The sequence below is a fragment of the Mustela nivalis genome (assembly GCF_964662115.1).
Source record: "Mustela nivalis genome assembly, chromosome: 16".
Lineage (NCBI taxonomy): Eukaryota > Metazoa > Chordata > Mammalia > Carnivora > Mustelidae > Mustela > Mustela nivalis.
In genome coordinates, this window is record NC_139035.1 from 2,132,174 (window position 1) to 2,158,087 (window position 25,914).

The 25,914-nt window shown below is 35.3% G+C and overlaps 1 protein-coding gene across 8 annotated transcripts in view; it reads right to left on the bottom strand.

Annotated features, from left to right (window-relative positions):
• Positions 1-25,914, bottom strand: part of KIFAP3 (kinesin associated protein 3) — a 176,477-nt gene that overhangs the window by 106,546 nt on the left and 44,017 nt on the right. For all 8 annotated transcript variants that reach the window (XM_082702692.1, XM_082702693.1, XM_082702694.1 and 5 more), the window contains 3 exons: positions 20,545-20,644; positions 19,363-19,487; positions 17,256-17,354 (listed from right to left, as the gene is read on the bottom strand). In XM_082702692.1, coding sequence (XP_082558818.1) covers positions 17,256-17,354; positions 19,363-19,487; positions 20,545-20,644 — 324 coding nt within the window. The remainder of the gene's footprint in view (positions 1-17,255; positions 17,355-19,362; positions 19,488-20,544; positions 20,645-25,914) is intronic.

Sequence of the window (25,914 nt, forward strand, 5' to 3'; positions counted from 1 at the left end):
GAAAGGTTTCTGTCAGAATCTGTCGGCTATTATGATCAACACAAACCTATGGCTTTGGTTTACTCATTATTTTAGCATTTCACATATTCTTATAAGCCATCTCTATATCTTTATGAAAATAAGAAATATATGCAATAGTTGTAAATATTTAATTACTTAACAAATATTTGAGCTGTAAGCATAATTCATACTAATTAGGGCTACTGTACTAATTGATATATAAACATACTAATACAGTCAGGCACTGTACTAATTGATATATAAACAGTATACCATTTTATCTTTAAGAAAATTTAAATGGGAAAATATTGACTATTAATTTTTTAGATGAGCAACCTCAGATTCAGAGAAGGTAAATAACTTGCCCTACCTAGATAGCAAAAAAGTGATGGAGTTAAATTAAAATTCAAGCCCATCAGAATCCAAAGCTCACATATTTACACTATTACACATGCTGACTTTCCATGCAAGGCATTATTAAAACGTTTTAAAGCTGAGTGTTCCTAGGACACAGACTGTTCCAGGCCTTGGACATTTTTAGCCTTCTATGTTGGCTGCACATAAGCATTGCACAGCATCTCTGGAGCAGCACAGGAAACGCTGGCTGGGGTTCTGTGGCAGCTATGCTCAACCTTAAGATCAACTGACTGGGTTCTTCTCATTAGGAAGTTTCGGCAGGATCATTCTGGTTCCATTTTCCATGCTTCAGGATTGTTCTGACGCCATTTTCCATGATGTTTTTCCATAGACAGGTGTCCCCTGTAAATAGTGTGGGATGTGCTATCTTTGATGTACTTCACAAGCATTATTTCTAGCCTTGTGTGTGTACCATGTACTTTTTCTTCTAATTCTCTTATTTTGTTCTGTTTCCAGCTTCAAATTCTTAACTGTATATTGAGCAGAGCACTAACTAGTTAGCAATCTGAAGCTGGAAACAGAACAAAATAAGAGAATTAGAAGAAAAAGTACATGGTACACACACAAGTTCTATTATTTGCTTTTTCAATACAACTGCATTAAAAAAACTTAAATTGACTCATTGAGTGCAGAAACACTTTAAATCAGAAAACATACACCACAAATATTTAATTCCCAGTTTTTAAGCATATTGCTTGGTTTCAGAAAGAGAACAAGCCTTTTGTGATATTAATATTAGGGGAACAGATCTAAAATACATCAAATACATCTAAAAGACATCAAAGATAGCACATCCCACACTAAAATTTATAATCAATATTTAGTATAATCCCATTTAGGTAGGACAAGTTATTTATGTTCTCCGAATCTGAGATTGCTTATCTAGTATGGCTGGTAGAAACAAGTATAGTAGGCTTCTGCTTGCAAATGAGAGAGATATAATGGGTTGAATAGTGTTCTCCCAAAATTCATGTCCCGAACCTCAGAATTTGACCCTATTTGGAAATGGGTCTTTGCCGAGGTAATTAGTTAAGATGTGTCATAATGGATTAGGATAGGCCTTGACTCCAACAACTTGTGTCCTTACAAGAATAGGAAAGGACATGGATATAATTAGTGGGTGGCCATGTAAAGATAGGGGGAGACACTGGAGCAATGGAGCTATAAATCAAGAAACATTGAGGATTACTAGAAGCCACCGAAAGGTAAGAAGAGAAAAGGAAGGATTCTGGAGCCGTCAGGTGGAGCATGGTCTTGCTAACACTGTGATTTTGGCTTTCTAATCTCTAGAAATTGTGACAGAATAAATTTCTGTTGTTGTATTAAATGAGCCACTTTGTCGCACTTTGTTTTGGCTGCCCAAGGATATTAATACCACAGAATAATGGTACCGGATTTAAACACTTACCTGAAACAAGAACAACAAGGACAAACCAGACTAAAATAAACAAAATAAAGATTTTCACAACAATGAACATCAGATAATGAAGGTCAGTGACCTAACAGATAAGAAATAAATGAATTGGCACTATGACTGTCCCAGAATACTGCCTTGAGAGTTTCCAGGTCATAACACAGAGGGAAAATCCTGGTAGAACCCAAAAGAATCCCAGAGTTGAAGAGAGGGAACCAAGATACTAAGGAACCAAACTGGATAGATTTCACAGAAAAGAATGGCATCGAGGAGAAAGATGTACAGAGAGAGAATTCTGAACTTCTGCAGAAACTTTGTAATTCATGGGCATTACGTAAAGTACTCAGAAGGGTTTTGCCCTGCAAGTAGGAAATAATAAGTTTTAGACTAAATGCTGCTTATCTCCACACCAAAAAAATCATAACAGAAACATTCAAAAGGATCAAACTGCTTCCAAGTAATTTAATTATGTCCCAGAAGAAAGTTCAAAAATATTTTTAGGAAAAAAAATATCCAACACCAAACAATATAAATTTCACACGGTCTGGTAGTCAATAAAAAATTATCAGCTCTTCAAAAAAGCAGGAAAACACAATGTATAAGGAGAAAAAATCAGCCCACTGAAACAGACATCAAGGTTAGAGTGTTCAGAGAGAAACATTAAAACAGACATAACTGTTTTCCAGATGTTCTGAAACTTAGGTAGAGCCATGGAAGATATAAAAAAGATTCAAATTAACTTCTAGCAATGGAAACTATAATGAGTGAGATGGGATTATACTATATAGGATTTACAGCAGTTTAGAGATTGGAGAAGAAAAGATTAGTGAAATTGAAGACAAGGACATAGAAAATTTCCAAAATTAAACAAATGGAAAAAAAAGACCAAAAATGTAGATTATCAGTGAACTGTAGAATAATTTAAAGTGGCCTAATATACCTGTAATTAAAGTCCCTGAAGAAATAATAGCCAATAATTTTCCAATATGATAAATATTATAAACCAATAGTCCTAGTAAGTACAATGAACCTAAGAAGAAGAAACATGAAGAAAACTAAAGCAAGGCATATCATAATCAAACTTGTCAAAACAAATGATAAAGAGATAATCTGAAAAGAGCCATAGAAAAAAGATACAGACAAAAAAGAAAAAAAAAGGAAGGATGACAGAAGACTTGTCAGTAAAAACAATGCAAACAGGTCAAGAATGGAAAAATGTCTTTGGTATATAGAAAGAAAAGTCACCTTTAAATTCTAAACCAGTGAAAACATTTCAAAAAGAAAAAAAATGTCTTTTTCAAACACACAAAAGATAAAATAATTTATCATCATTAAATCTGTCCTATAAGAATTATAAAAGAAAATCTTTTAGGCACAAAGAAAAACATCAGACAGAAATATGAACCTACTCAAAATAATAGCAGTGGAAATGGTAACTTTATTTTTTAAATAATTTAATATCTTTAAAATAAAAATGTTTCTTTGTATACCACCTTACACCAGCTAGAATGGCCAAAATTATTGAGACAGTAAACAATACGTATTGGAGAGGATGTGAAGAAAGGGGAACCCTCTTACACTGTTGGTGGGAATACAAGTTGGTACAGCCACTTTGGAAAACAGTGTGGCGACTCCTTAAGAAATTAAAAACAGAGCTACCCTATGGCCCTGCAATTGCACTATTGGGTATTTATCCCAAAGATACAGATGTAGTGAAAAGAAGGGCCATCTATACCCCAATGTTCATAGCAGCAATGGCTATAATCGCCAACTGTGGAAAGAGCCAAGATGTCCTTCAACAGACAAATGGATAAAGAAGATATGATCCATACATACAATGGAGTATGATGCCTCCATCAGAAAGGATGAATACCCAACCTCTATATCAACATGGACGGGATTGGAAGAGATTATGCTGAGTGAAATAAGTCAAGCAGAGACAGTCAATTATCATATGGTTTCATTTACTTGTGGAGCATAAGGAATAACACGGAGGACATCAGGAGAAGGAAAGGAAAAGTGAATTGGGGGAAATCATAGAGGGAGACAAAGCATGAGAGACTGTGGACTCTGAGAAACACACTCTTGATTTTGGAGGGGAGAAGGGTAGAGGGTTAGGTGAGACTGGTGGTTGGTATTAAGGAGGGCATGTATTGCATGAAGAACTAGGTGTGGTGCATAAACAATGAAGCCTGGAACACTGAAAAAATAAAATTTGTTAAAAATGTAAATTATATTGTAGGATTTATGTAAGTATATATATGTGTGTATATACATACATACATATGTATAACTACTATTAATTATAAAAACAGAAAGTTGAGAAGGGAAGAAATGGGAGTAATGGTTCTTATACCACAGATGATGTGGTACAATGTTACCTGAAGGCAGACCTAACACATGATAAGTTAAATATGTATACTTGGAGGCAGACAACTTATGATTAAGATGTATAATATAAATTTTAAAGCAACTGATGGAACAAAAGAGTCATCACTAAACCAACAATGGAGATAAAACAGACCAAAAACAAACAAATAAGAAAACCCTCATACATAAGAATGCAGACAAGGAGGAAAAAGAGGGGGGAAAAAGTAAATAAAAGCAAGATTCAACTATGGGTTGTGTATAAAAAGAACAATATAAAGAAATAGATTAAAAGTACAAGGATGGACAAATATAAAACATACTAACACTAGTCACAACAAAGCTGGAGTGTCTATATTAATATAAGGAAAAGTAATTTCAGACAAAAGAATATTACCAGAGATAATGAAGATCATTTCATAATGACAAGAAGGACAAACTAATCAAGAGGACATGACAATCCTATAAATCCTATATATTTCTATCCTTAAGAGTAAAACTTGAAAATTCATGGAGCAAAACCAGACATGACTGCAGGAAAAATAGTCAAATTCATAAATTTAGTCAAATATTTTAATATTACTCTTTGACTAATAGAACAAGTATAGAAAACACAAGATGTAAAGACATGAACACGTTAGCAACTAACGTCTCAGTGATATTTATAGAACATTACACAGAACAGTACCAGAATGCACATTCAAATGTCCATACAACATTTGAAACCATATCTTACACCATCAAAGTATGACTAAATTAAAAATTCAGTTCATAAAAATTATTTTCTTGGAGATGGCAGTGGAGTCGAAGGACCTTAGGCTTCTCTCATCTAACTAGATAACCATCAAATAATCCTAAATACCACAGAAATCAACCTGAAGACGGAGAAAACAGACTCCACAATCAAAGGGAGAGGGGAGGCCACGATGAAGAAGGTAGAAAGTGCATAAACATGGCTTATGGGAGAAACAGACCATGGGTGCTTCAGAGGGGAGGGAGTCATGGTTGGGAAAAGGGTGAGAGAGAGAGAGAGAGAAAAAGAACAAACTGGGAAACATACAAAGAGAATGCTTCCCCAACACCATTGGCTTAGAAAACAAGAGGAACTGAATTTCCTGAGTTCTTGCACAGTGGGGCTTAAAGCCTGGAGTTTTAAAGGTCAGTGGGCTTAGCTGAGTCCTGAGGCCACTACACTAATCCTGGAGAGAAGCAAACAATCCAGGGGCAGGCAGTGTGGAAACAGCAATCCTTGGGACATGCAATGGGGAGATTATGTGCTCTTCTCAGAGCATGTCACTGAGAGGCAGCATTCACAGAGACACCTCTCTGGGAACGAAGGGACTAGATGGTGCCATTTCCCACCTCTGCCCCTCAGCATAATCAGAGAGCAGCATAGTCCCCACACTGGCTAACTTGCATATACCAGGCCCTACCCGACTATGCTCTGGTGGGACTGCCCATATAAGTCAAGCTTGCCTTAGTCCCAGTGGGGTGGACCCCTCCCACAGAAGTTAAACACAACTCCTGCTCACACCATGTGTCCCAACCAGGGAGTTCTGCAGGGCCTCAGTTCTGGTGGAAGTGGTGATAGATCTCATTTCATAAGCAGACCACATGACACTTAGTTACAACTTGCCACATTTAGGTGAGGAACCAAACACTGCCACAGCAGGCAAGGAGAGCCTCTGCAGAGGACTGGCCTGAAGGACAGAGCAAAACTCAATAGCAAGGCTCATGAAGCACAAACCAGAGACACTCCTTGAAGGGCCAGGCCCTGGGCACTATATGACCTCCTCATCATAAGGCCATTACTTTCAGGAACAGGAGACATAACTGGGTTTTGTAATATACAGAAGAAGGCAGAGACATAGACAAAAATGCCAAGATGGAGGAATTTATCCCAAATGAAAAAGCAAGATAAGACCAAGGCCAGCAATCTAAGTGAAACATATATAAGTAACATGCCATATGAAGAATATAAAGCAAATCATAAGGATACTCACTGGGCTTGAGGAAAGAATAAAAGACATCAGTGAGACCCTTATCACAGAAACAAAAGAGTTAAAAAAGAATCAGAGATGAAGAATGCAATAAGACTGGAAACAGGCTTGAGGCAACAAAGTGGGCTGAAAGAAATAGAGGAATGAATTAGTGACATCAAAGAGTAACAGAAAATAATGAAGCTGAAGAAAAGAAAGAAAGAATAATTATGGAACATGATAATAAACATAGGGAACTTGTAAGTGACTCCATCAAACGTAGTAACATTTTTATTGTAGGAGTCCCAGAAGAGAGAGAAAAGGGAACAGAAAATTTATTCCAAGAAATAATAGCTGAAAATTTCACCAGTCTGTGGAAGGAGTCATCCAGACTCACGAGGCACAGAGAACTCCCATCAAAATCAACAAAAGCAGGCCAACACCAAGACATATTATAATTAAATTTGTAAAATAGAGTGATACGGAAAAAAATCTTAAAAACAGCAAGACAAAAGAAAATCCTGGAGATTTCTCAACAGAAACTTAGCCAGAAGACAGTGGTCTGATATATTCACAGTGCTGAATGGGAAAAATCTGCAGGTAAGGATACTCTATCCAGAAAGGCTAGCATTCAGAATTGAAGGAGAGAGAAATGGTTTCTCAGACAAATAAAATCTAAAGGAGTTCATGGCTACTAAACCAGCCCTGCAAGAAATACTAAAAGGGCCACTTTGAGTGTAAAGGAGAAACCAAAAGTGACAAAGACAGGAAAGGATCAGAGGAAATTTCCAAAAACAATGAAAAAACAAATAATAAAATGACAATAAATACATGTATTGTAATTACTTTGAATGTAGATAGAATAAAGGCTCCAATCAAAATGCAATGGGTGTCAGAATTGAGATGTCTCTATGTTTCCTATAAGAAACTCATTTTAGGGGCACCTGGGTGGCTCAGTGGGTTAAAGCCTCTGCCTTCAACTCAGGTCATGATCCATCCCAGGGTTCTGGAATCGAGCCCTGCATTGGGCTTTCTGCCTGGTGGGAAGCCTGCCTCCCTTCCTTTATCTCTGCCTGCCTCTCTGCCTACTTGTGATCTCTCTCTGTCAAATAAATCAATAAAATCTTTAAAAAAAAAAAAACAAACTCATTTTAGACCTGCAGACCGAAAGGGAGGGAATGGAGAAAAACTTATCATGCAAATGGATATCAAAAGAAAGCTAGAGTAGCAATATTTGTATTAGACAAATTAGACTTTAAAACAAAGTTTTAATAAGGGGGACAATCCAACAAGCTCTAACAACAGTAAATATTTATGCACCCAACATGGGAACACCAAAGTACATAAAAACAATAACCAATATAAAGGAACTTCATATTTATATATAAAGGAATGGTAATAATAGATTTTAATATCTACTTACATCAATGGACATATCATCTAAACAGAAAATCAATAAGGAAACAATGGCTTTGAATGACACACTAGACTAGATGGATTTAACAGATATATTCAGAACACCCTACACTAAAACAGCAGAATACACATTCTTTTCAAGGGCATATGGGGCATTCTCCAGAATAGATCACATTTTAGATCAGAAATCAGATCTTAACAAATATAAAAAGACTGAGATCATAGCAGACACTTTTCTAACCACAACATTATGAAATTAGAAATCACCTACAAGAGAAAAATTGGAAAGACCACAAATACATGAAGGTTAAACAACATGCTACTAAACAATGAATGGGCAAACCAAGAAATCAAAGAAGAAATTAAAAAAAAAAAAAAACCATGGAAACAAATGGAAATGAAAACACAATGATCCAAAACCACTGGGATGCAGCAAAAGTGGTTATAAGAGGGAAATACATAGCCATACATGTCTACCCTGAGAAGCAGGAAAATCTCAAATAAACCATTGAACCTTACACCTAAGGGAGATAGAAGAAGAACAACAAATGAAGTCTAAAGCCAGCGGTGGAAAAAAATCATAAAGATCAGAGCAGAAATAAGTGATATAGAAACAAAAAAAGAAACAATACAACATATGAATGAAACCAGGAGTTGGTTCTTCGAAAATAATAAAATTGATAAACCTTTAGCTAGAGCTATCAAAAAGAAAAGAGAAAGTACTTGAATAAATAAAATCACAAATGAGAGAGGAGAAATAACAACTAATACCACAGAAATACAAAATTATAAGAGAATATTATAAAAAACTATAAGCCCACAAACTGGACAACCTGGAAGAAACGGATACATTCCTAGAAACATACAAACTACCAAAACTGAAATACGAAAATATAGAAAACTTGAACAGACCCAAAACCACAGAAAACCTGAATCAGTATTCAAAAACTCCTAACTCCAAGGCCAGATGGCAGAGTCTACCAAATATTTAAAGAAGAGTAAATACCTACTCTTCTCAAACTATTCCAAAAAATAGAAAAAGAAAACTTCCAAATTCATTTTATGAAGTCAGAATCACCGAATGCCAAAACCCTACCCTAAGGCCAAAACCAGATAAAGGCCTCACTAAAACAGAATTACAGGGCCAGTGTCCTGTACTGATAAACATGTGCAAAGATTCTCAATAAAATGCTAGCAAACCGAATCCAACAATACAGCAAAAAATCACTCATGACAATCAGGTGGGACTTACTCTGATTTGCAAGCGTGGCTCAGTATTTGCAAATCAGTCAACATAATATACTACATGAATAAAAGAAAGGACAAGAACCATATGTTCCTTTCAAATAGATGCAGGAAAAGCATTTGACAAAGTACAACATCCACTCATGATAAAAACCCACCACAAAGCAGGTTTAGAGCAAACATACTTCAACTTAATAAAGGCCACCCATGAAAAACCCAAAGGTAAGATCATCCTCAATGGGAAAAAACTGAGAGCATCTCCTCTACGGTCAGACACAAGACAGGGATGTCCACTCTCACCACTGTTATTTAACACAGTACTGGAAGTCCTGGCCACAGCAGTCAGACAATACAAAGAAATAAAATGCACCTAAACTGGCAAGGAAGAAGTACAACTTACACTATTTGCAGGTGACACGATACTCTACATAGAAAACCCGAAAGACTGCACCCAAACTACTAAAACACAAATTCAGTAAAGTCACAGGATACAAAATCAATGTACAGAAATCTGATGTATTTCCATACATCGATAATGAACCAGTAGAAAGAGAAATTAAGGAAACAATCCCATTTATAATTTCATCAAAGGGACACATGGGTGGCTCGGTCTGTTAAGCATCTGCTAAGCATCTGTCCTGAGATGGAGTCCCACATTGGGCTCCCTGCTCTGCGGGGATCTACTTCTCCCTCTGCCTGCTCTGCCTGTTCTGCCTGCAGCTCTCCATGCTTCTATTCTCTGACAAATATAAGATAAAATAAAATAAAGTAAAATTTCACCAAAAACCATAGATACCTAGGAATAAAGCTATCCAGAGGTGGAAGACCTATACTATGAAAACTATAAAACATTGATGAAAGAAATGGAAAATGACACAAAGAAAGGAAAAAACATTTCATGTTCACAGATTGGGGGAAAAAAAACCACTTTTTTTAAAAAAAGATTTTATTTATTTTTGAGAGAGAGAGAGAGGAGGAGGGCAGGAACAGGGAGAGGGTCAGAGAGAGAAGCAGACTCCCCACTGAGCAGGAAGCCTGTATGGGACTCTGATCCCAGGACTCTGGGATCATGACCTGAGCCAAAGGCAGATGGTTAGCAGACTGAGCAACCCAGGTGCCCAGAACAAACATTGCTAAAATGTTTATAATGCCCAAAGTTATCTACACACTTAATGCAATCCCTATCAAAATACCAACAGCATTTTTCACACAGTTAGAACAATCCTACAATTTGTATAAAATGACAAAAGACTCCTAATAACCAAAGCAACCTTGAGAAAGAAAGCAAAGCTTTTGTTTGCCATCTCTATGTCTTCTTTTACAAAATGTCTCTTCATGTCTTCTGCCCACTTTATAATTGGACTGTTATTGTTTTCTGTGTATTGAGTTGTAGAAGTTCTTTGTATATTTTGGAAACTAACCCTTTGTCAGATAATGTCATTTGCAAGTATCTTTTCCAATTCCAGAGGCTGTCTTTTAATTTTATTGATTGTTACTTCGCTGTGCAGAAGCTTTTTATTTTGATAAGTCCCACTAGTTTATTTTTGTTTTTGTTTCCCTTGCCTCAGGAGACATATCTAGAAGGAAATTGTTATGGTCAATGTCTTGTTCTCCTCTAAGATTTTTATAGTTTCAGGTCTCACATTTAGATCTTTAATCCATTTTAAATTTATTTTTGTGTAGGGTGTAAACAAAGTGGTTAAAAAAACAAAAAACAAAGAAAACATTATTTTGCATGTTGCTGTCTAGTTTTCCCAGCACCATTCGTTAAAGATTCTCTTCTTCCCATTGGATATTCTTTCCTGTTTTGTCCAAGATTAATTGAACATATAGTTGTGGGTTCATTTCTGGGTTTTCTATTCTGTTCTGTTGATATATGAGTCTATTTTTGTGCTAATACCATACTGTGGTATTAGAACTCATACAGGAATTCAGTAAAGTGTCAGGATATAAAATCAATGCACAGAAATCAGCTGCATTTCTATACACCAACAACAAGACAGAAGAAAGAGAAATTAAGGAGTCAATCTCATTCACAATTGTGCCCAAAACAATAAGATACCTAGGAATAAATGTAACCAAACAGGCAAAGAATCTGTACTCAGAAAACTATAAAGTACTCATGAAAGAAATCGAGGAAATCACAAAAAAATGGAAAAACGTTCCATGCTCACGGATTGGAAGAACAAATACTGTGGAAATGTCTATGCTACCTAAAGCAATCTACACATTTAATGCAATCCCTATCAAAATACCATTAACTTCTTTCAAAGAAATGGAACAAATAATCCTAAATTTTATATGGAACCAGAAAAGACCCCAAGTCAGAGGAATGTTGAAAAGAAAGCCAAAGTTAGTGGTATCACAATTCCAGACAGTTCAAGTTCTATTACAAAGCTGTCATCATCAAGACAGTATGGCACTGGCACAAAAACAGACACATAGATCAATGGAACAGAATAGAGAGCCCAGAAATAGACCCTCAACTCTATGGTCAACTAATCTTCAACAGAACAGGAAAATATGTCCAATGGAAAAAAGACAGTCTCTTCAACAAATGGTGTTGGGAAAATTGGACAACCACATACAGAAGAATGAAACTGGACCATTTTCTTATACGACACACACAAAAATAGACTCAAAATGGGTGAAAGACCTCAATGTGAGAAAGGAATCCAACAAAATCCTTGAGGAGAATACAGGCGGCAATCTCTTCGATCTCAGCCCCAGAAACTGCTTCCTAGGAACATCGCCAAAGGCAAGGGAAGCAAGGGCAAAAATGAACTATTGGGACTTCATCAAGATCAAAAGCTTTTGCACAGCAAAGGAAACCATCAACAAAACCAAAAGACAACTGACAGAATGGGAGAAGATGTTCACAAATGACATATCATACAAAGGGCTAGTATCCAAAATCTATAAAGAACTTCTCAAACTCAACACCCAAAGAACAAATAATCCAATCAAGAAATGGGCAGAGGACATGAAAAGACATTTCTGCAAGGAAGATATCCAGATGGCCAACGATACATGAAAAAGTGCTCAACATTACTCGGCATCAAGGAAATACAAATCAAAATCACAGTGAGATGCCACCTCACGCCAGTCAGAATGGCTAAAATTAACAAGTCAGGAAATGATAGATGCTGGTGAGGATGCGGAGAAAGGGGAACCCTCCTACACTGTTGGTGGGAATGTGAGCTGGTGCAGCCACACTGGAAAACAGTATGGAGGTTCCTGAAAAAGTTGAAAATAGAGCTACCCTATGACCCAGCAATCGCACTACTGGGTATTTACCCTAAAGATACAAATTTTAGTGCTCCATACCTGAATGTCTATAGCAACAATGTCCACAATTTCCAAACTATGGATAGAACATATATGTCCATCAACAGATGAATGGATAAAGAAGATGTGGTATATATATACAATGGAATACTATGCAGCCTCCAAAAGAAATGAAATCTTGTCATTTGCAATGACGTGGATGGAACTAGAGGGTTTTATGCTGAGCAAAATAAGTCAATCAGAGAAAAACAATTATCCTATGATCTCACTGATATGAGGAATTTGAGAGGCAGGGTGGGGGTCTGGGGGTAGGGAAGGAAAAAATGAAACAAGATGGGATCAGGAGAGAGACAAACCATAAGAGACTCCTAATCTCAGGAAACAAACTGAGAGTTGTTGGGAGGTGGGAGGGGTAGGAATAGGGTGGCTAGGTGATGGACATTGGGAAGGGTATGTGCTATGGTGAGTGCTGTGAAATGTGTAAGCCTGATGATTCACAGACCTGTACCCCTGGGACAAATAATATATTACATGTTAAAAATAATAATAATAATAATAAAATAAATAAAAAATAAAAAATGACCTTGAAACTAACAAAAACCAAACACAACATACCAAAACTTAAAGAACGCAGCAAAAGCAGTAAGAAGAGGGATGTGTATAGTCATAAATACTAACATGAAGAAAAAAGAAAACGAAAAAAGAAAAATCTCAAACAACCGAACTTTACACCTGAAAGAACTAGAAAAAGAACAAATAAAGCCCAAAGTAGTTAAATGAAAGAAATAACAAAGATCAAAGCAGAAACAAATGAATTAGAGAAGAGAAAAACAACAGAAAAGATTCAGCAAAACTAAGAGTTGGGGTTTTTTAAAAGATAAAGTTAAGCTTTTAATGGATTTACAAAGGAAAAAAGAAAAAGGATTGAAATGAAATTACAAATGAAAGAGGAGACATTACAATGAATACAACAGAAATACAAGGGATCTTAAGAGACTAAGATAAATAATTTTAGCCAAGTGAATATCCTAGAAAAAAGAATAAATTTCTAGATACATACAACCTATCAAGACTGAATCATGAAAAAAATCTGAACAGACCAATAATGAGTCAGCAGACTGAATCAGTAAGCACAAACCTTGCAAAAAGAAAAGCCCAGGACCAGATGGCTTCACAGACAGCTCCTACCAAACATTTAAAGAAGAATTAATGCCAATCCTTCTCAAACTCTTCCAAAAAGTTGAAGAGTTACTCTGATAGACAAAGCTAGATAAGGATACTACAAGGAAAAATATAAAACAAAAAACTACAGACCAGTATTGTTGATGAACAGAGATATAAAAATTCTCAATAAAATACTAGTAAATTGAATGCATAGCACATTAAAAGTATTCACAGCATAACAAAGAAGGATTTATCCCTGGGATGCACAGATGGTTCAGCATACACAAATAAAAAAATGTGATACATCACATTAATAGAATAAAAGACAAAAATCATATGATCATCTCAATAGATGCAGAAAGAGCATTTGATAAAATTCAACATTCTTTCATATTAAACTCCTAGGGACAGAAAGAAGTTAAATTGAAAATCTTACTACAAACATTATACTCAATAGTGAAAAATGAAAGCTTTTACTCTAAGATTAGCAGCAAGGCAAGAAATGCATACTCTGGACACCTTTATTCAATATAATACTGGAAGAACTAGCCAGAGAATTTAGACAAGAAAAAGAAATAAAGGCATACAAAATTGGAAAGGAAGACATGAAAATGTCTCTGTTTACTGAAGACATAATCTTATACCCTTAAGACTACTAAAACACTATTAGAATATGGACCACATCTTCCTTATCCATATTTAGAATAAATGAATTCGGTAAAGTTTCATGATAAAAAAAAATCAATACAAAAAATCAGTTGTACTCCTCCCATACCCTAACAACTATAAAAGGAAATAAAACAATCTCATTTATTATAGCATCGAAAACAATAATATGTCTAGAAATAAATTTCACCAAAGAAGTGGAGGATCTATACACCAAAAACTGTTAAGACACTAATGAAAGAACTCTGAAGACACAAATAAATGTGAAGATATCCTGGGCTCAAGGATGGTCTGAGTTATTATCATTAAAATGTCCATCCTACCCAAAGACATCTATAGAGCCACGTCCTCTCTCAAAATTCCAATATCAAAAAAATCTCCAATGTTAATTTTTCACAGAATTCCAACTTTTCACAGAAATAGAAAAAAAAATACAAAAAGTCACATGAAACAAAAAATGAATCAAAATAGCCAAAGCAGCCTTGAAGAAGTATAAAGCTGAGGCCTTATACTTTGTTTTTAAAATATATTACGAAGCTATGGTAATCAAACAGTATGGTGTTCGCATAAAAACAGGCATAAAAGAACAATGAAACAACTAAGAGCTCAAAATAAACCCACATATAAAGGTCAACTAATATTTGACCAGAGAGCCAAGGATACTCAACAGGAGAAAGGACAGTTTCTTTAAAAAAAAAAAAAAAAAAAGAGCTGGGGTGGGGTGTTGCTGGGACAACTGAATACTCCCATACAGAAAAAATAAAACTGGACCCCTAATACCACTCACAAAAATGAACTGGACTTACAAAGGAAAAAAGAAAAAGGACTGAAATAAAATAATCCTTAGAATTAAGGACTTGAAATTGTAAAATTCCTAGAAGAAAATAGAGGAAAAAAGTTCCTTGACATCAGTTTTGGCAATGATTTTTTTGGAAATGACACCAAAAGCACAACCAACAAAAGCAGTTATCAACAAGTGAGACTACATCAAATTAAAAAAGCTTTTGTACAGCAAAAAGCAATCAACAAAATGAAAAGGCAACCCTCAGAATGGGAGAAAATATCTGCAAATCATGTATCTGATACGGGGTTAATACCTAAAAGATGTACGAAACTCAAACTCAATAGCAAAAAAAAAAAAAGCAAAAAAAAAAAATCTGATTTAAAAATGGACAAGGGGGGGGGGGTGGTCTGGGTGGCTCAGTGGGTTAAGACCTCTGCCTTCGGCTCAGGTCATGATCCAGGGTCCTGGGATTGAGCCCCGCATCGGGCTCTCTGCTCAGCGGGGAGCCTGCTTCCCTTCCTCTCTCTCTGCCTGCCTCTCTGCCTACTTGTGATCTCTATCAAATAAATAAATAAAAATCTTTAAAAAAAAATGGACAGGGGCGCCTGGGTGGCTCAGTGGTTAAGCCTCTGCCTTCAGCTCGGGTCATGATCTCAGTGTCCTGGGATTGAGCCCCGCATCGGGCTCTCTGCTCAGCAGGGAGCCTGTTTCCCCCCTTCTCTCTCTGCCTGCTTCTCTGCCTACTTGTGATCTCTGTCAAATAAATAAATAATATATTTAAAAAAATGGACAAAGGATCTGAATAGACATTTTCCCCAAAGAAGACGTACAAATCACCAATAGGTAATTACAAAGGTGCTCAACATCACTAATCATCAGGGAAATGCAAATCAATACCACAATGACAGATCACCTCATACCTCATAAAGCAGAATGGCTATCATTAAAAAGATAAGAGATAAATGCTGGCAAGGATGTGGAGTAAAAAGAATGTAAATTGGTAGGAAATTTAAACTGCACTCTTGTCAGGAATGTAAATTGGTGTAGCCACTATGGAAAAGAGTATGGAGGTTTCTCAAAAATTTAAAAATAAAACTACCATATGATCCAGCAACACCACATCTGGGTAAAAGGAAATGAAATGATGATCTCAAAGAGATATCTGCACTCCTATGTTCAGTGAGGCATTATTCACAATAACTGAGACATGAAGCAGCCTAACTGTCCATTGATGGATGAACAGATAAAGATGTGGTACACACACACACACACACACACACACACACACCCTGAAATATTATTCATTTAAAAAAAAAGGAGGATATTCTGCCATTTGTGACAACACAGATGGACCTTGAGGGAATTATTTGAAGTGAAATCAGACAGAGGAAGACAAATATTGTATATTCTCACTTAATATGTGGGATCTGAAAATACCGTACTCCTAAAACAGAGTAGACTGATGCTGGGTTGTGGGGGAAAGCGGAAGACCTTAGTCAACAGGTACAAACCTCCAGACACAAAACAAGTACGTTCCAGGGATCTAATGTAAACCATGGTAACTACAGTTAACAAAACTGTACTGTATATTTGAATGTTGCTATGAGAATAGATACTAAATTTCTCACCATAACAACAACAAAATGGTAATTATGTGCAGTGAAGGACATTTTAACTAACTTTACTGTGGTAAACATTTCTGCAATATATGTGTGCACCAGCTCATCACACTGTGTGTCTTCACCTAACACAGTGTTATGTCAATTACACCTCAACAAAACTAGAAAAAAATCAATAGTCAACTACAAAGCAGGAGTTGAAGGCACACTTAAAATCCCCACATTATTCTCACTAATGTTCATAAGACTTTGCATCTCCTACAATGATTGTGAAACCATACTACTGAATTGTTGAGCTCTCAATAAACCTCAAAAAGAAGAAAGAAACTTTTATTCATCAAGAGAAGTTTTTGAGAAATCTTTTAACGATTTCTAGGAAAACAAGTTAAATAAGATACTAGTACTATTAGAACTAAAATTAGTTAATATTAGTGTTCAAGGGATAAGATTGTCATTATTGAAAAGTATAAACACTGGATTAAAAAAGCGGCTGCCTTCGGCTCAGGTCATGATCCCAACGTCTTGGGATCAAGCCTCGTATCAGGCTCCCTGCTTAGCGGGAAGCCTGGTTCTCCCTCTCCCACTCCCCCCTGCTTGTGTTCCTTCTCTGGCTGTGTATCTCTCTGTTAAATAAATAAATAAAATCTTTAAAAACAATCCTTTCTGAGTAAATAAATTACAAGTATATACACATTTAAGAGCCTTTTTGTGGAAAAATAGCAGAATAAAACTTAAAACATTATTACACAAGCTAAAAACAAAAGAATTTATGGAATATTAAAATTTAGAGACTTTTCAATTATTCTGATACTAGTTTTACTGATCTGAAAAAAAATTGAACAAAATTAATTAGTGTAAACACTTTGTTGTGTCTCTCATTGCTTAGGAAATCATACCTCGTAAAAGTTGTTCCTGTTTTACCACAAGCCCCTGGTATTTTTTAAAGGTTTTTTCATAATCTTTTCTCAAGGTTTGGTTTTCAGGGTCTTCATCAAGTAAGCAACTTAAGTTAAGGATCATCAATACTCACTGAAGCAAAGTAAACCTATGAAAAATACTATGAAGAATAGTACTATTATATTTCATGTGCAGTATTATTTAGTTATTTTCTCTAACCAATCATTTAAAACTCAAATATTCATCTTTGCACAACAACTGTTAGAACTTCTTAACCAAGGGCTCGAAGATATGCTTGGAGACCTTGGGTGAACACATGTTTGGGTTGTTACCAAATACCTGAATCCCCAGATATTTTATGCAAGTATCTTACAAATGCATACAAGTCTCTTTCAACATATTAACAAGTGGCTCCATGAACCAAAAAAATTACTGCGTTAGAGAGTGTTGTAGTTAATAAGAATACTAAATTCCACCTCAGACACATGCCCAGAATATTCAAAGAATGTTGATTAGATCTAAAGCTCTTTTGTACCCTCTTAAAGACTTGATAGCAAAAGACAAATATCCCAAAGTTAAAGGTCAACAAAAATTTAAAATTACATCTTATGGCCCCAAATAATTCCCTGGACACCTGTAAAAATAATCAATTATTTCAGTGTGACTTCAGGATCCCCAAGCACTTAAAAACTTCCTCCTTGTTGACTACTGCTTGTGTCAAAACACAAGGAATCTCCTGCAATTCAGTATGTCTTATAATCCACGATATGTCATAATTTAATTGAAGCATTTTTTTCATTCTTAGTGATCCATGAATAATGATGCCTCTTACAGTCAATGGTAGCTGACACTTGTAGGAATATGATATGTCCTGAAATATCAGTTCCTGTCACTGAACAATCACAAAATATAAATTAATGATTGCTAAAAGTTCCGTTAGTAGTTTTCTCCATACCCTACCTATTTAATGAATTTGGGGTATATTTAGGAGACTTGTGACTCCAGAAATGATCTAAAGTCTCCAGGATTATTGAAATGTCCACAGAGTTTAATTCAACACCAATCTAGAATGTCCAAAGCTCACAGCACAAATAGTAAATTTCTATACCTGGAAAGATCCTAACTAAGAAAAGTCAAAGCTGTGTGAGTGTTAGGGTACACTTTTAGATTATCATGAGGATTCCATGATGGAGAGGCAAGAAACATATGCTACTCTGCACAACAAGAATACTACTTTTACTTTTTAAAAGAGATCAATAAATATGGGGTTCAAAGGAAAATTATCAGTATGGTTGCTGAATAAGCCTTATGAAAAAGCAAGGGCCTTCGATCTAGAAAAATTAAACTGCAGAAGCAATATGATGAATATGTTCAAATATAAGAAATGAGATGTTTAAGAGACTCCCCTTAAGTCTATATTGCTTTAGCATGCAAGATCAGATTCAAGGGACAGAAGTTATTGACAAATGGATTTTAGTACACTAAAACAAATAACATTAGTAATAAATAGGATATCAAACCAGAGAATGAACTAAATTGATAAGCAGTGACATTGTCAAAGAAGAGAGTAAATAACCAATTTGTAAGGGAAGCTGCAGAAAAGATTCTTGTATTGAAGTATAGGTTAAAATACATCATTTTTTAAGATTCTTTTCCTTGGTTCCATCATTCTGCAGGCCTCTCACATGTATATGTATTAAGAATTTTTGCACTTATTTATTAGCAAAATAGAATTTAAAACTCTGTTCACCAAATTCATACACAATCCAATCTAAGTCACCTTATGACATAGACAGAACTACATAAACAAGAGTGGTGAGCCAGACTTCAGCTAACCAAAGGACCTTAGGGGACATAATGATATAGCCACTCACAAGTTCAATTACCTAGGACCACTATTACCTGCTCCTTCTATCTTATCAACTAATCAAAGAGATAAAAAAAAAAGTCAAACTATATTCATTCTGATAGTCTCACTCTTCATCTTAACCTTCAACACTTTTATTTTTCCAAATAATGTAAACGGCAAGAAAACTCCCAAACTATCCCACCCATCCAAAGCTCACAGCAATAATACTGGGGTGAAATGCCACTTTAAAAGGATATCAGCCTTCTTCTTCTTAGAGAGTTCTTCTTGCCACAGCTCATGTCTTTTTAATTCATGATCAATAATATTCATACAGAGAGCTCCAATTTTATAATGAGTGATAAGTCCATGAAACTGAGAAAAGCTTTAAAGAAGAGATTTTAGTTATGTATTTGAAGCAATGTTTTTTACATTCAGGAAAGTTATTTTGGATAAACACTTGAACATTGGTATAATTAATATAGAATATAAATGTGATATATATATTTCAATAAATGAATACATCCATGGTATACTATGAAGACCTGAAATTATAAGATTACTTTATATATATTACCTTTACCTGAAATAAAATTATTTTTAAGTTAGAAATGAAATAAAATGCATTTTTTGTAGTCAACCACGATTTTAACTATGCAGATACTCTCAAAGTTTCAGACTGCTGTAAAATAAAACTAATAATGCAACAATATTAATATTAAATAAAACAGATTATCAGAGAGTAAGCCAGCAAAATATTAGTAATCATGTATTTACATATGTTTCCTACACAATTCATTCATACATGTATTTATTCAATAAATACCTGTTAATGCTGGCACATTTTTAGAATAGACACAATTCTCTGGAGATTGGCTAGAAACTTTTCACAATGTCTCAATAAACATCTTTCTAGAGAATATATGTATATAAATAGCATATATGCATACGTAAGTTATATATACATGTATACATACATATATATACGTATAGAAATATATATACACACATATACCTATATATACTGGCACTTACTCTGGGTCATGCTTTACTCTAAAAAGTATCCAAAAATAGTATTACTATTACTATCCAGTTTACAGATGAGGAAATTCAGGCACAGAATTATGTGATCAAGAACACACACGCAGTAAACAGCAGTACTTGGATTCAAATTCAGTCTATTTAGAGAGTCCATACTCTTAAATTCCAAACCAATTTACTATCCTATTCTGTGTGTATCCTTGCACATGCATGGGTCTATAGACTGAATGAAGGACAGAACAATGGAGAGGGCAGAGAAAGGGAAAGAGAGTAAGAGTTCAGAGGCAGGGCATGGGCAGACACACAGGAAGACTGAGCAAACCCATAATCCACAATCCAAACCACTGACAGAGTGAAACACAGATAGACTTCTACTTTTATTTCCTTATTTTTATACTTACCTGGAAAAGCAAAAAAAGATGTAAATTATATTTGTAGCTAACTCAACACTTTGTTTCCAGTCTTCTCTTAGGACTCTTGCTAATGCACCAAGGGCAGTTTCTAAAGAAAAAAGGAACATGCAAAAATGATCAATGGCCTTGCCTGAGGTATAAAGGGTGATTGGTTTTAAATGTCTGCTTATTAATAAATAACAAAGCTAAGATAGAACTGGGACAAAAAAGGAGGATGCTTCTTTCCAACACAGAAAGCTGTTTTTAAAGCTGAAATGCAACTTTTACTTAGAAACCCATATCTATGATTTAGATAAAGTAACATAATAAGGACATTATGAGTGACAAAATAACAAAAAGACCATTTCTTTCTTGTTTGTATTTCCACTTGTAATCTTGCTACTGCAGTGACATTTTTTGTTTGTTTTTTTACAGCTGATTTAATGTGTTTGTAAACACATTAAACTAGAATGAGCCTAAAAAAAAAAAAAATGAAAAATCAGGCTAACACTAGCTCCACTGAAGCAAATTAATAACCAGCTAAAGCTTATACACACAAAAATAAATCTATTTTAGTATTATGTTAAATTAATGCCAACATACATAAATAAAACAAATCTCCACAAAATTAGCTTCAGGGTAGAATAAACATCTCTGCTAGATTTTTATCTTTAGAAGGGGAAAAACTTAATGAACTGATTAATGAGAATTACCACATACTAAGTAAACATAAAGCAATGAGACCAGTTTCAAATTAGAATTGTTATATGGCTTACCAAATCTTAAAATATTAAAGCATTAAAGGAAATATCTGCGTGTTATACAGAGATCATAATTCAAATTTCTATAATAGGTACTCAGAATCTACTGTACTTTATGGACTGAGTTATTGGTATTTATTACGGTAATGAAAGTGTTCAACTTATTTGTGCTCTGTGGCCATTCAGATTATGAAACAAGTATCATTAATCTACTTCGTGAGGCATTTTTCAAACTAGAAAACATCCTATAATTTCATAATGTTATTTATACTCACAGTGCAGAGTACTGGTATACCATATGATCTGAACAAAACTTCTGGAGTGAAGTAAATAGGTAGGCAATACACATTAACATGTAAAGGCTCCACAAAGTTTTACTTAATAAAGAATCTAGTTAACTCTATTTATCCAGCAGTACTATTTCACCACTATAATCCAGGGGAAACAGTATTTCTTAGAATACACAGTCGGCCCTTGAACACACTGGCTTGAACTGTGTGGGTCCATTTATACGGGGATTTTTTTAAATAAATATGTATTTTATATTATGATTGCAAAAGTAAGGTAGAAATTGCCAAATGACTAGAAGGGAAGGCAAAGGAGAGATGCAGTGAAGCCTGAAATAGTAGGGCTCTTGTGTGCTCCTGGCACTCCTCACCCCACTCACTATCACTGAGGTCTTGAACTAAGAGATGCAAAGGAACCAGCTCTGGGGAGAGATTCTCGCCGCGGTGGTGGGGCAGGGCCAGTCACAGGCCCAAATTGGCCAAAGACCACAGAATAACCTGCCTTTCTCTTACACACTGCCCCCCACTCCTCCCCAGGGTAACAGGGTAACAGGTCCAGAACACTGGAGCCAAGAGCACCAAGTGGGAACCAAGCATGTAGAATGGACAGCAGGGGGTGCTGTCCACGGTGCTGAAAGCTCTCCAAAGTGGGGAGCTAATACATCCAGGGAACTGGCAGTTCACCACTTGACAGCATCTCCTATAAGCAGAAACTGCATTAGAACTTCATAAAGGGGGTCTGATGGAGCAAGCAATCTAGAGAGACAGGTAAAGGTGTCCTGCCTTCAATTAAAATTCCATTATAATTTTTGGAGCATATGATAAAGTGATTTTAGAGCATCTGATAAACAATCTCAAAATAATATATTCAAAAAATGTACAAGGCCAGTAACATCTATTTCTAAAAAATCAATAAATTGGAACACTTCTCCTACCTATTCTAAAACTCTATTCAAAATACAAAACAAAACATCACATGCGCAGTATCAAATAGATCAATAGAAAAGAAAAGAAAGTACTAAAACATACCTATGAAAGTATCAGAATAGTACATGGCACAGAATAAGCTTTCAAGAAGTATCTATTACATAACAGAATGCCAGGCATTTAACAGAAAAGGCATTTCAAATCTTTGGAGAAAGAAGGAGCTACTCACTAAGTAGGTTGGAATAACGGGCCATTGAACATGCAAAAAACTTATACCTCTATCTCTTACTTTCAACAAAAATGAATTCCAGAACCAAGCATTTCTCAAACAACCAACATAAAGACCTCCAAAAATCCACTGCTCCACAAGTGAATTAAAACACTGGTAATGAGTGCCATTAACTTTTTTGGAACCCTGGAAATTAACTACATTTTGCAGTTAAGAGAGTTAACAGTTAAGAAATATGGCTGAACCTTAGTAAGAGCAGTAAAAACTCTGTTTCAGCTTGCCCTAATTCTATTCCCTCTGTGTAACTTTGTGGAAGCCTTGAAAACCAAAAGTACTTTAATATCTGTGAAAAAGAGCACCATAGCAGCAACTGGAAGAAGCAGAACAATTTGGCACTCCTGAAAACCCCTTCTCCAGTGAGCTGTCACTATGTGACTTATCTGGATATTTGCTGGAAAGTTCCATTCTCAGGGTTTGCATTTATTCCACCTGACTCAGAAATTGCTTTGTACAGGTTTATACCCAGGGCATTTGTGGAAAACCACTGATGGCAACATTGTAACTGCATGTGGTATCCTTGCCAGTTGGGGTTAACAAGAGTCTGACCAAAACACCTTAAAAGGAAAAACCCTGGGAATGAGACATTTACAAGGTCTTTGAAAAGCTCCAATAAATTCCTGGGAAACTAGAAGGCCATATACATGTGCAGGAATGTGCTGATACCTGAGAAAGACCTAAGAAAGACCTACTCTCTCATCTCTGGCCAACCCTGAGGCAATGGACAAGCAGGAATTAAACGTGAAGGCCTTGGGAGTTTCTGGCAGGCTCCATCAGTACAGCATGAGACTCTTGATCTCAGGGTCATGAGTTCGAGCCCCACCCTGGGTGCAGAGATTAACTAAATAAGTAAAAAAAAAAAAAGTTAAAAAAAAGTAAAGGCTAAGGTCTTGTAAACTATCTCCTTAAATACTGAAGACATGCTCCAACAGACACATAGACAAAGCCCCTCAGCAGAGGTTGGGATACTTAGGGCCAGGCATTTAAAAAACCTCTATCCAGGGGTGCCTGGGTGGCTCAGTGGGTTAAAGCCTCTGCCTTCGGCTCAAGTCATGATCCCAGGGTCCTGGGAGCGAGCCCCATATCAGGCTCTCTGCTCCGCAGGGAGTCTGCTTCCTCCTCTCTCTCTCTGCTAGCCTCTCTGCCTACTTGTGATTTCTGTCAAATAAATAAATAAAATCTAAAATAAATATATAAATAACCTCTATCCAATCATTAGTTAACAATAAACTAACCGAGCTAAAAAGCTCCAGTGACAGCACAAAGAATAAAGACTTTTCAGAATTAACCCAAGAAACTCATTAAACCAACAGTAAATATAACAAGCTCTAGAAGGAGTGTCCCCCAAAGTATTTCAACAACAAAAAAAACTAAAAGACATGTGAGAAAACAGGATGCTATGTCCTGTACTCAGTAAACACTGGAGTCAATAGAAATTGTCCATGAAGAAGCTCGGATGTTGAATTTATGAGACAAACACTTTAAACTAGCTATTGTAAATATATTCAATGGACTAAAGAAGTCTATCGAAAGATTTAAAGAAAAGTATGGGAAGGTAGGAGAATGATGTCTCATCAAACAAATAATATCAATAAAGAGATACAAATCACAAAATATGAACCAAATGAAAATTCTGGAATTATAAAGTACAACATCTGAAATGAAAAGTTTGTCAGAAGGTCTTAACAGCAGATGTGAACTAGAAAAAGAAAGAATTGACAAAATAAAAGGCAGGCCAATTAAGATTATCCAGTCTAAGAAACTGAAAGAAAAAATAATGAAAAATAAATAGAGCCTCAAAGACATACAGGGCACCAAACAATCATACTAACATGGAGTCCCAAAAGGAAAGGAGAGAGAGAAAGGAGCTAAATGAATATTTAACAAAATAATGCTCAAAATTTCCCAAGATTGATTAAAAACATGAATCTGCAGATCCAAGAGTTCCATGAACTCCAAGCAAGACAAACTAAAAAAACCTAAACACATCATCATCACACTGGTAAAAGCCAAAGGCAAAATGTTGAAAGCAGCAAGAAGAAAGCAGCTCAATATTTACACAGGATCCTTAATACGATTAACAGCCAATTTCATATCAGAAGCCATGGAGACATGAAGACAATGGGGTAGTACAGTCAAAGTACTAAAAGAAAAAGACAGTCAAACAAGAATTCTACATCCAGCAAAACTACCATTCAAACACCAAGGAAAAATTAAGTCATTCCTATTCCTAGGTAAACAAAAAATTTAAATAATTTGCTGATATTAAACCTTCCCTATGAGAAATACTAAGGGGAATCCTTCAGGCTTAAATGAAAAAATACCAGAGAAGAACTTAAATCCACACAAAGAAATAAAGAGCACTGGTAAAGATAACTATATAAATAAAAAGACAGTATAAACATATTTCTGATTGTATTCTTCTATCTGATTAAAAAACTTATACATTATGCTAATGGGCAAATAATGCGTAATGATGTACCTTGTATTACTACAATAGTACAAAGGAGTGGAGAGGGAACACAGGTAATACTGGAGCCAAGTTTTTACATACTATTCAGGTTAAATTACTATTAATTTGAACTACATTATTTTAATTTAAGATGGTAACTGTAATTCTAGGGCAAACACTCAGAAAAGAACTAAGGAAAACATAATAAAAGAACAGCAAAAGGATTAAAATGATATACTAAAAAATGCCCATTTTACATAAAAGAAGGCAGTAATAAGGAGTTATAGAAACAAAAATGATAAAAGATACAGAAAACAAATACAAAGTGTTAAATAACAAGCTCACTTTATGAATAATTACATTAAGGTAAACAGACAAAACACTCTAATCAAAAGGGAGAGACTAGCAGAATTTTAAAAAAAAGCATGATCCAACTATACACTTTCTACAATACAAACATTTTAGATTCAAAGGCACAAGAAGGGTGAAAGTAAACAGATGGAAAAACACATGATATAAAAAAGAGACAACAAATTGAGAAAAGCTATTTCTAAAATAGTTTTAAAAGAAAAAGGATATAAATGATATAAATTTATATACTAAATTATTTATGTAAAAAGGATATATTTATAGAAATAGAAATATATATATAGTCACAGACACACA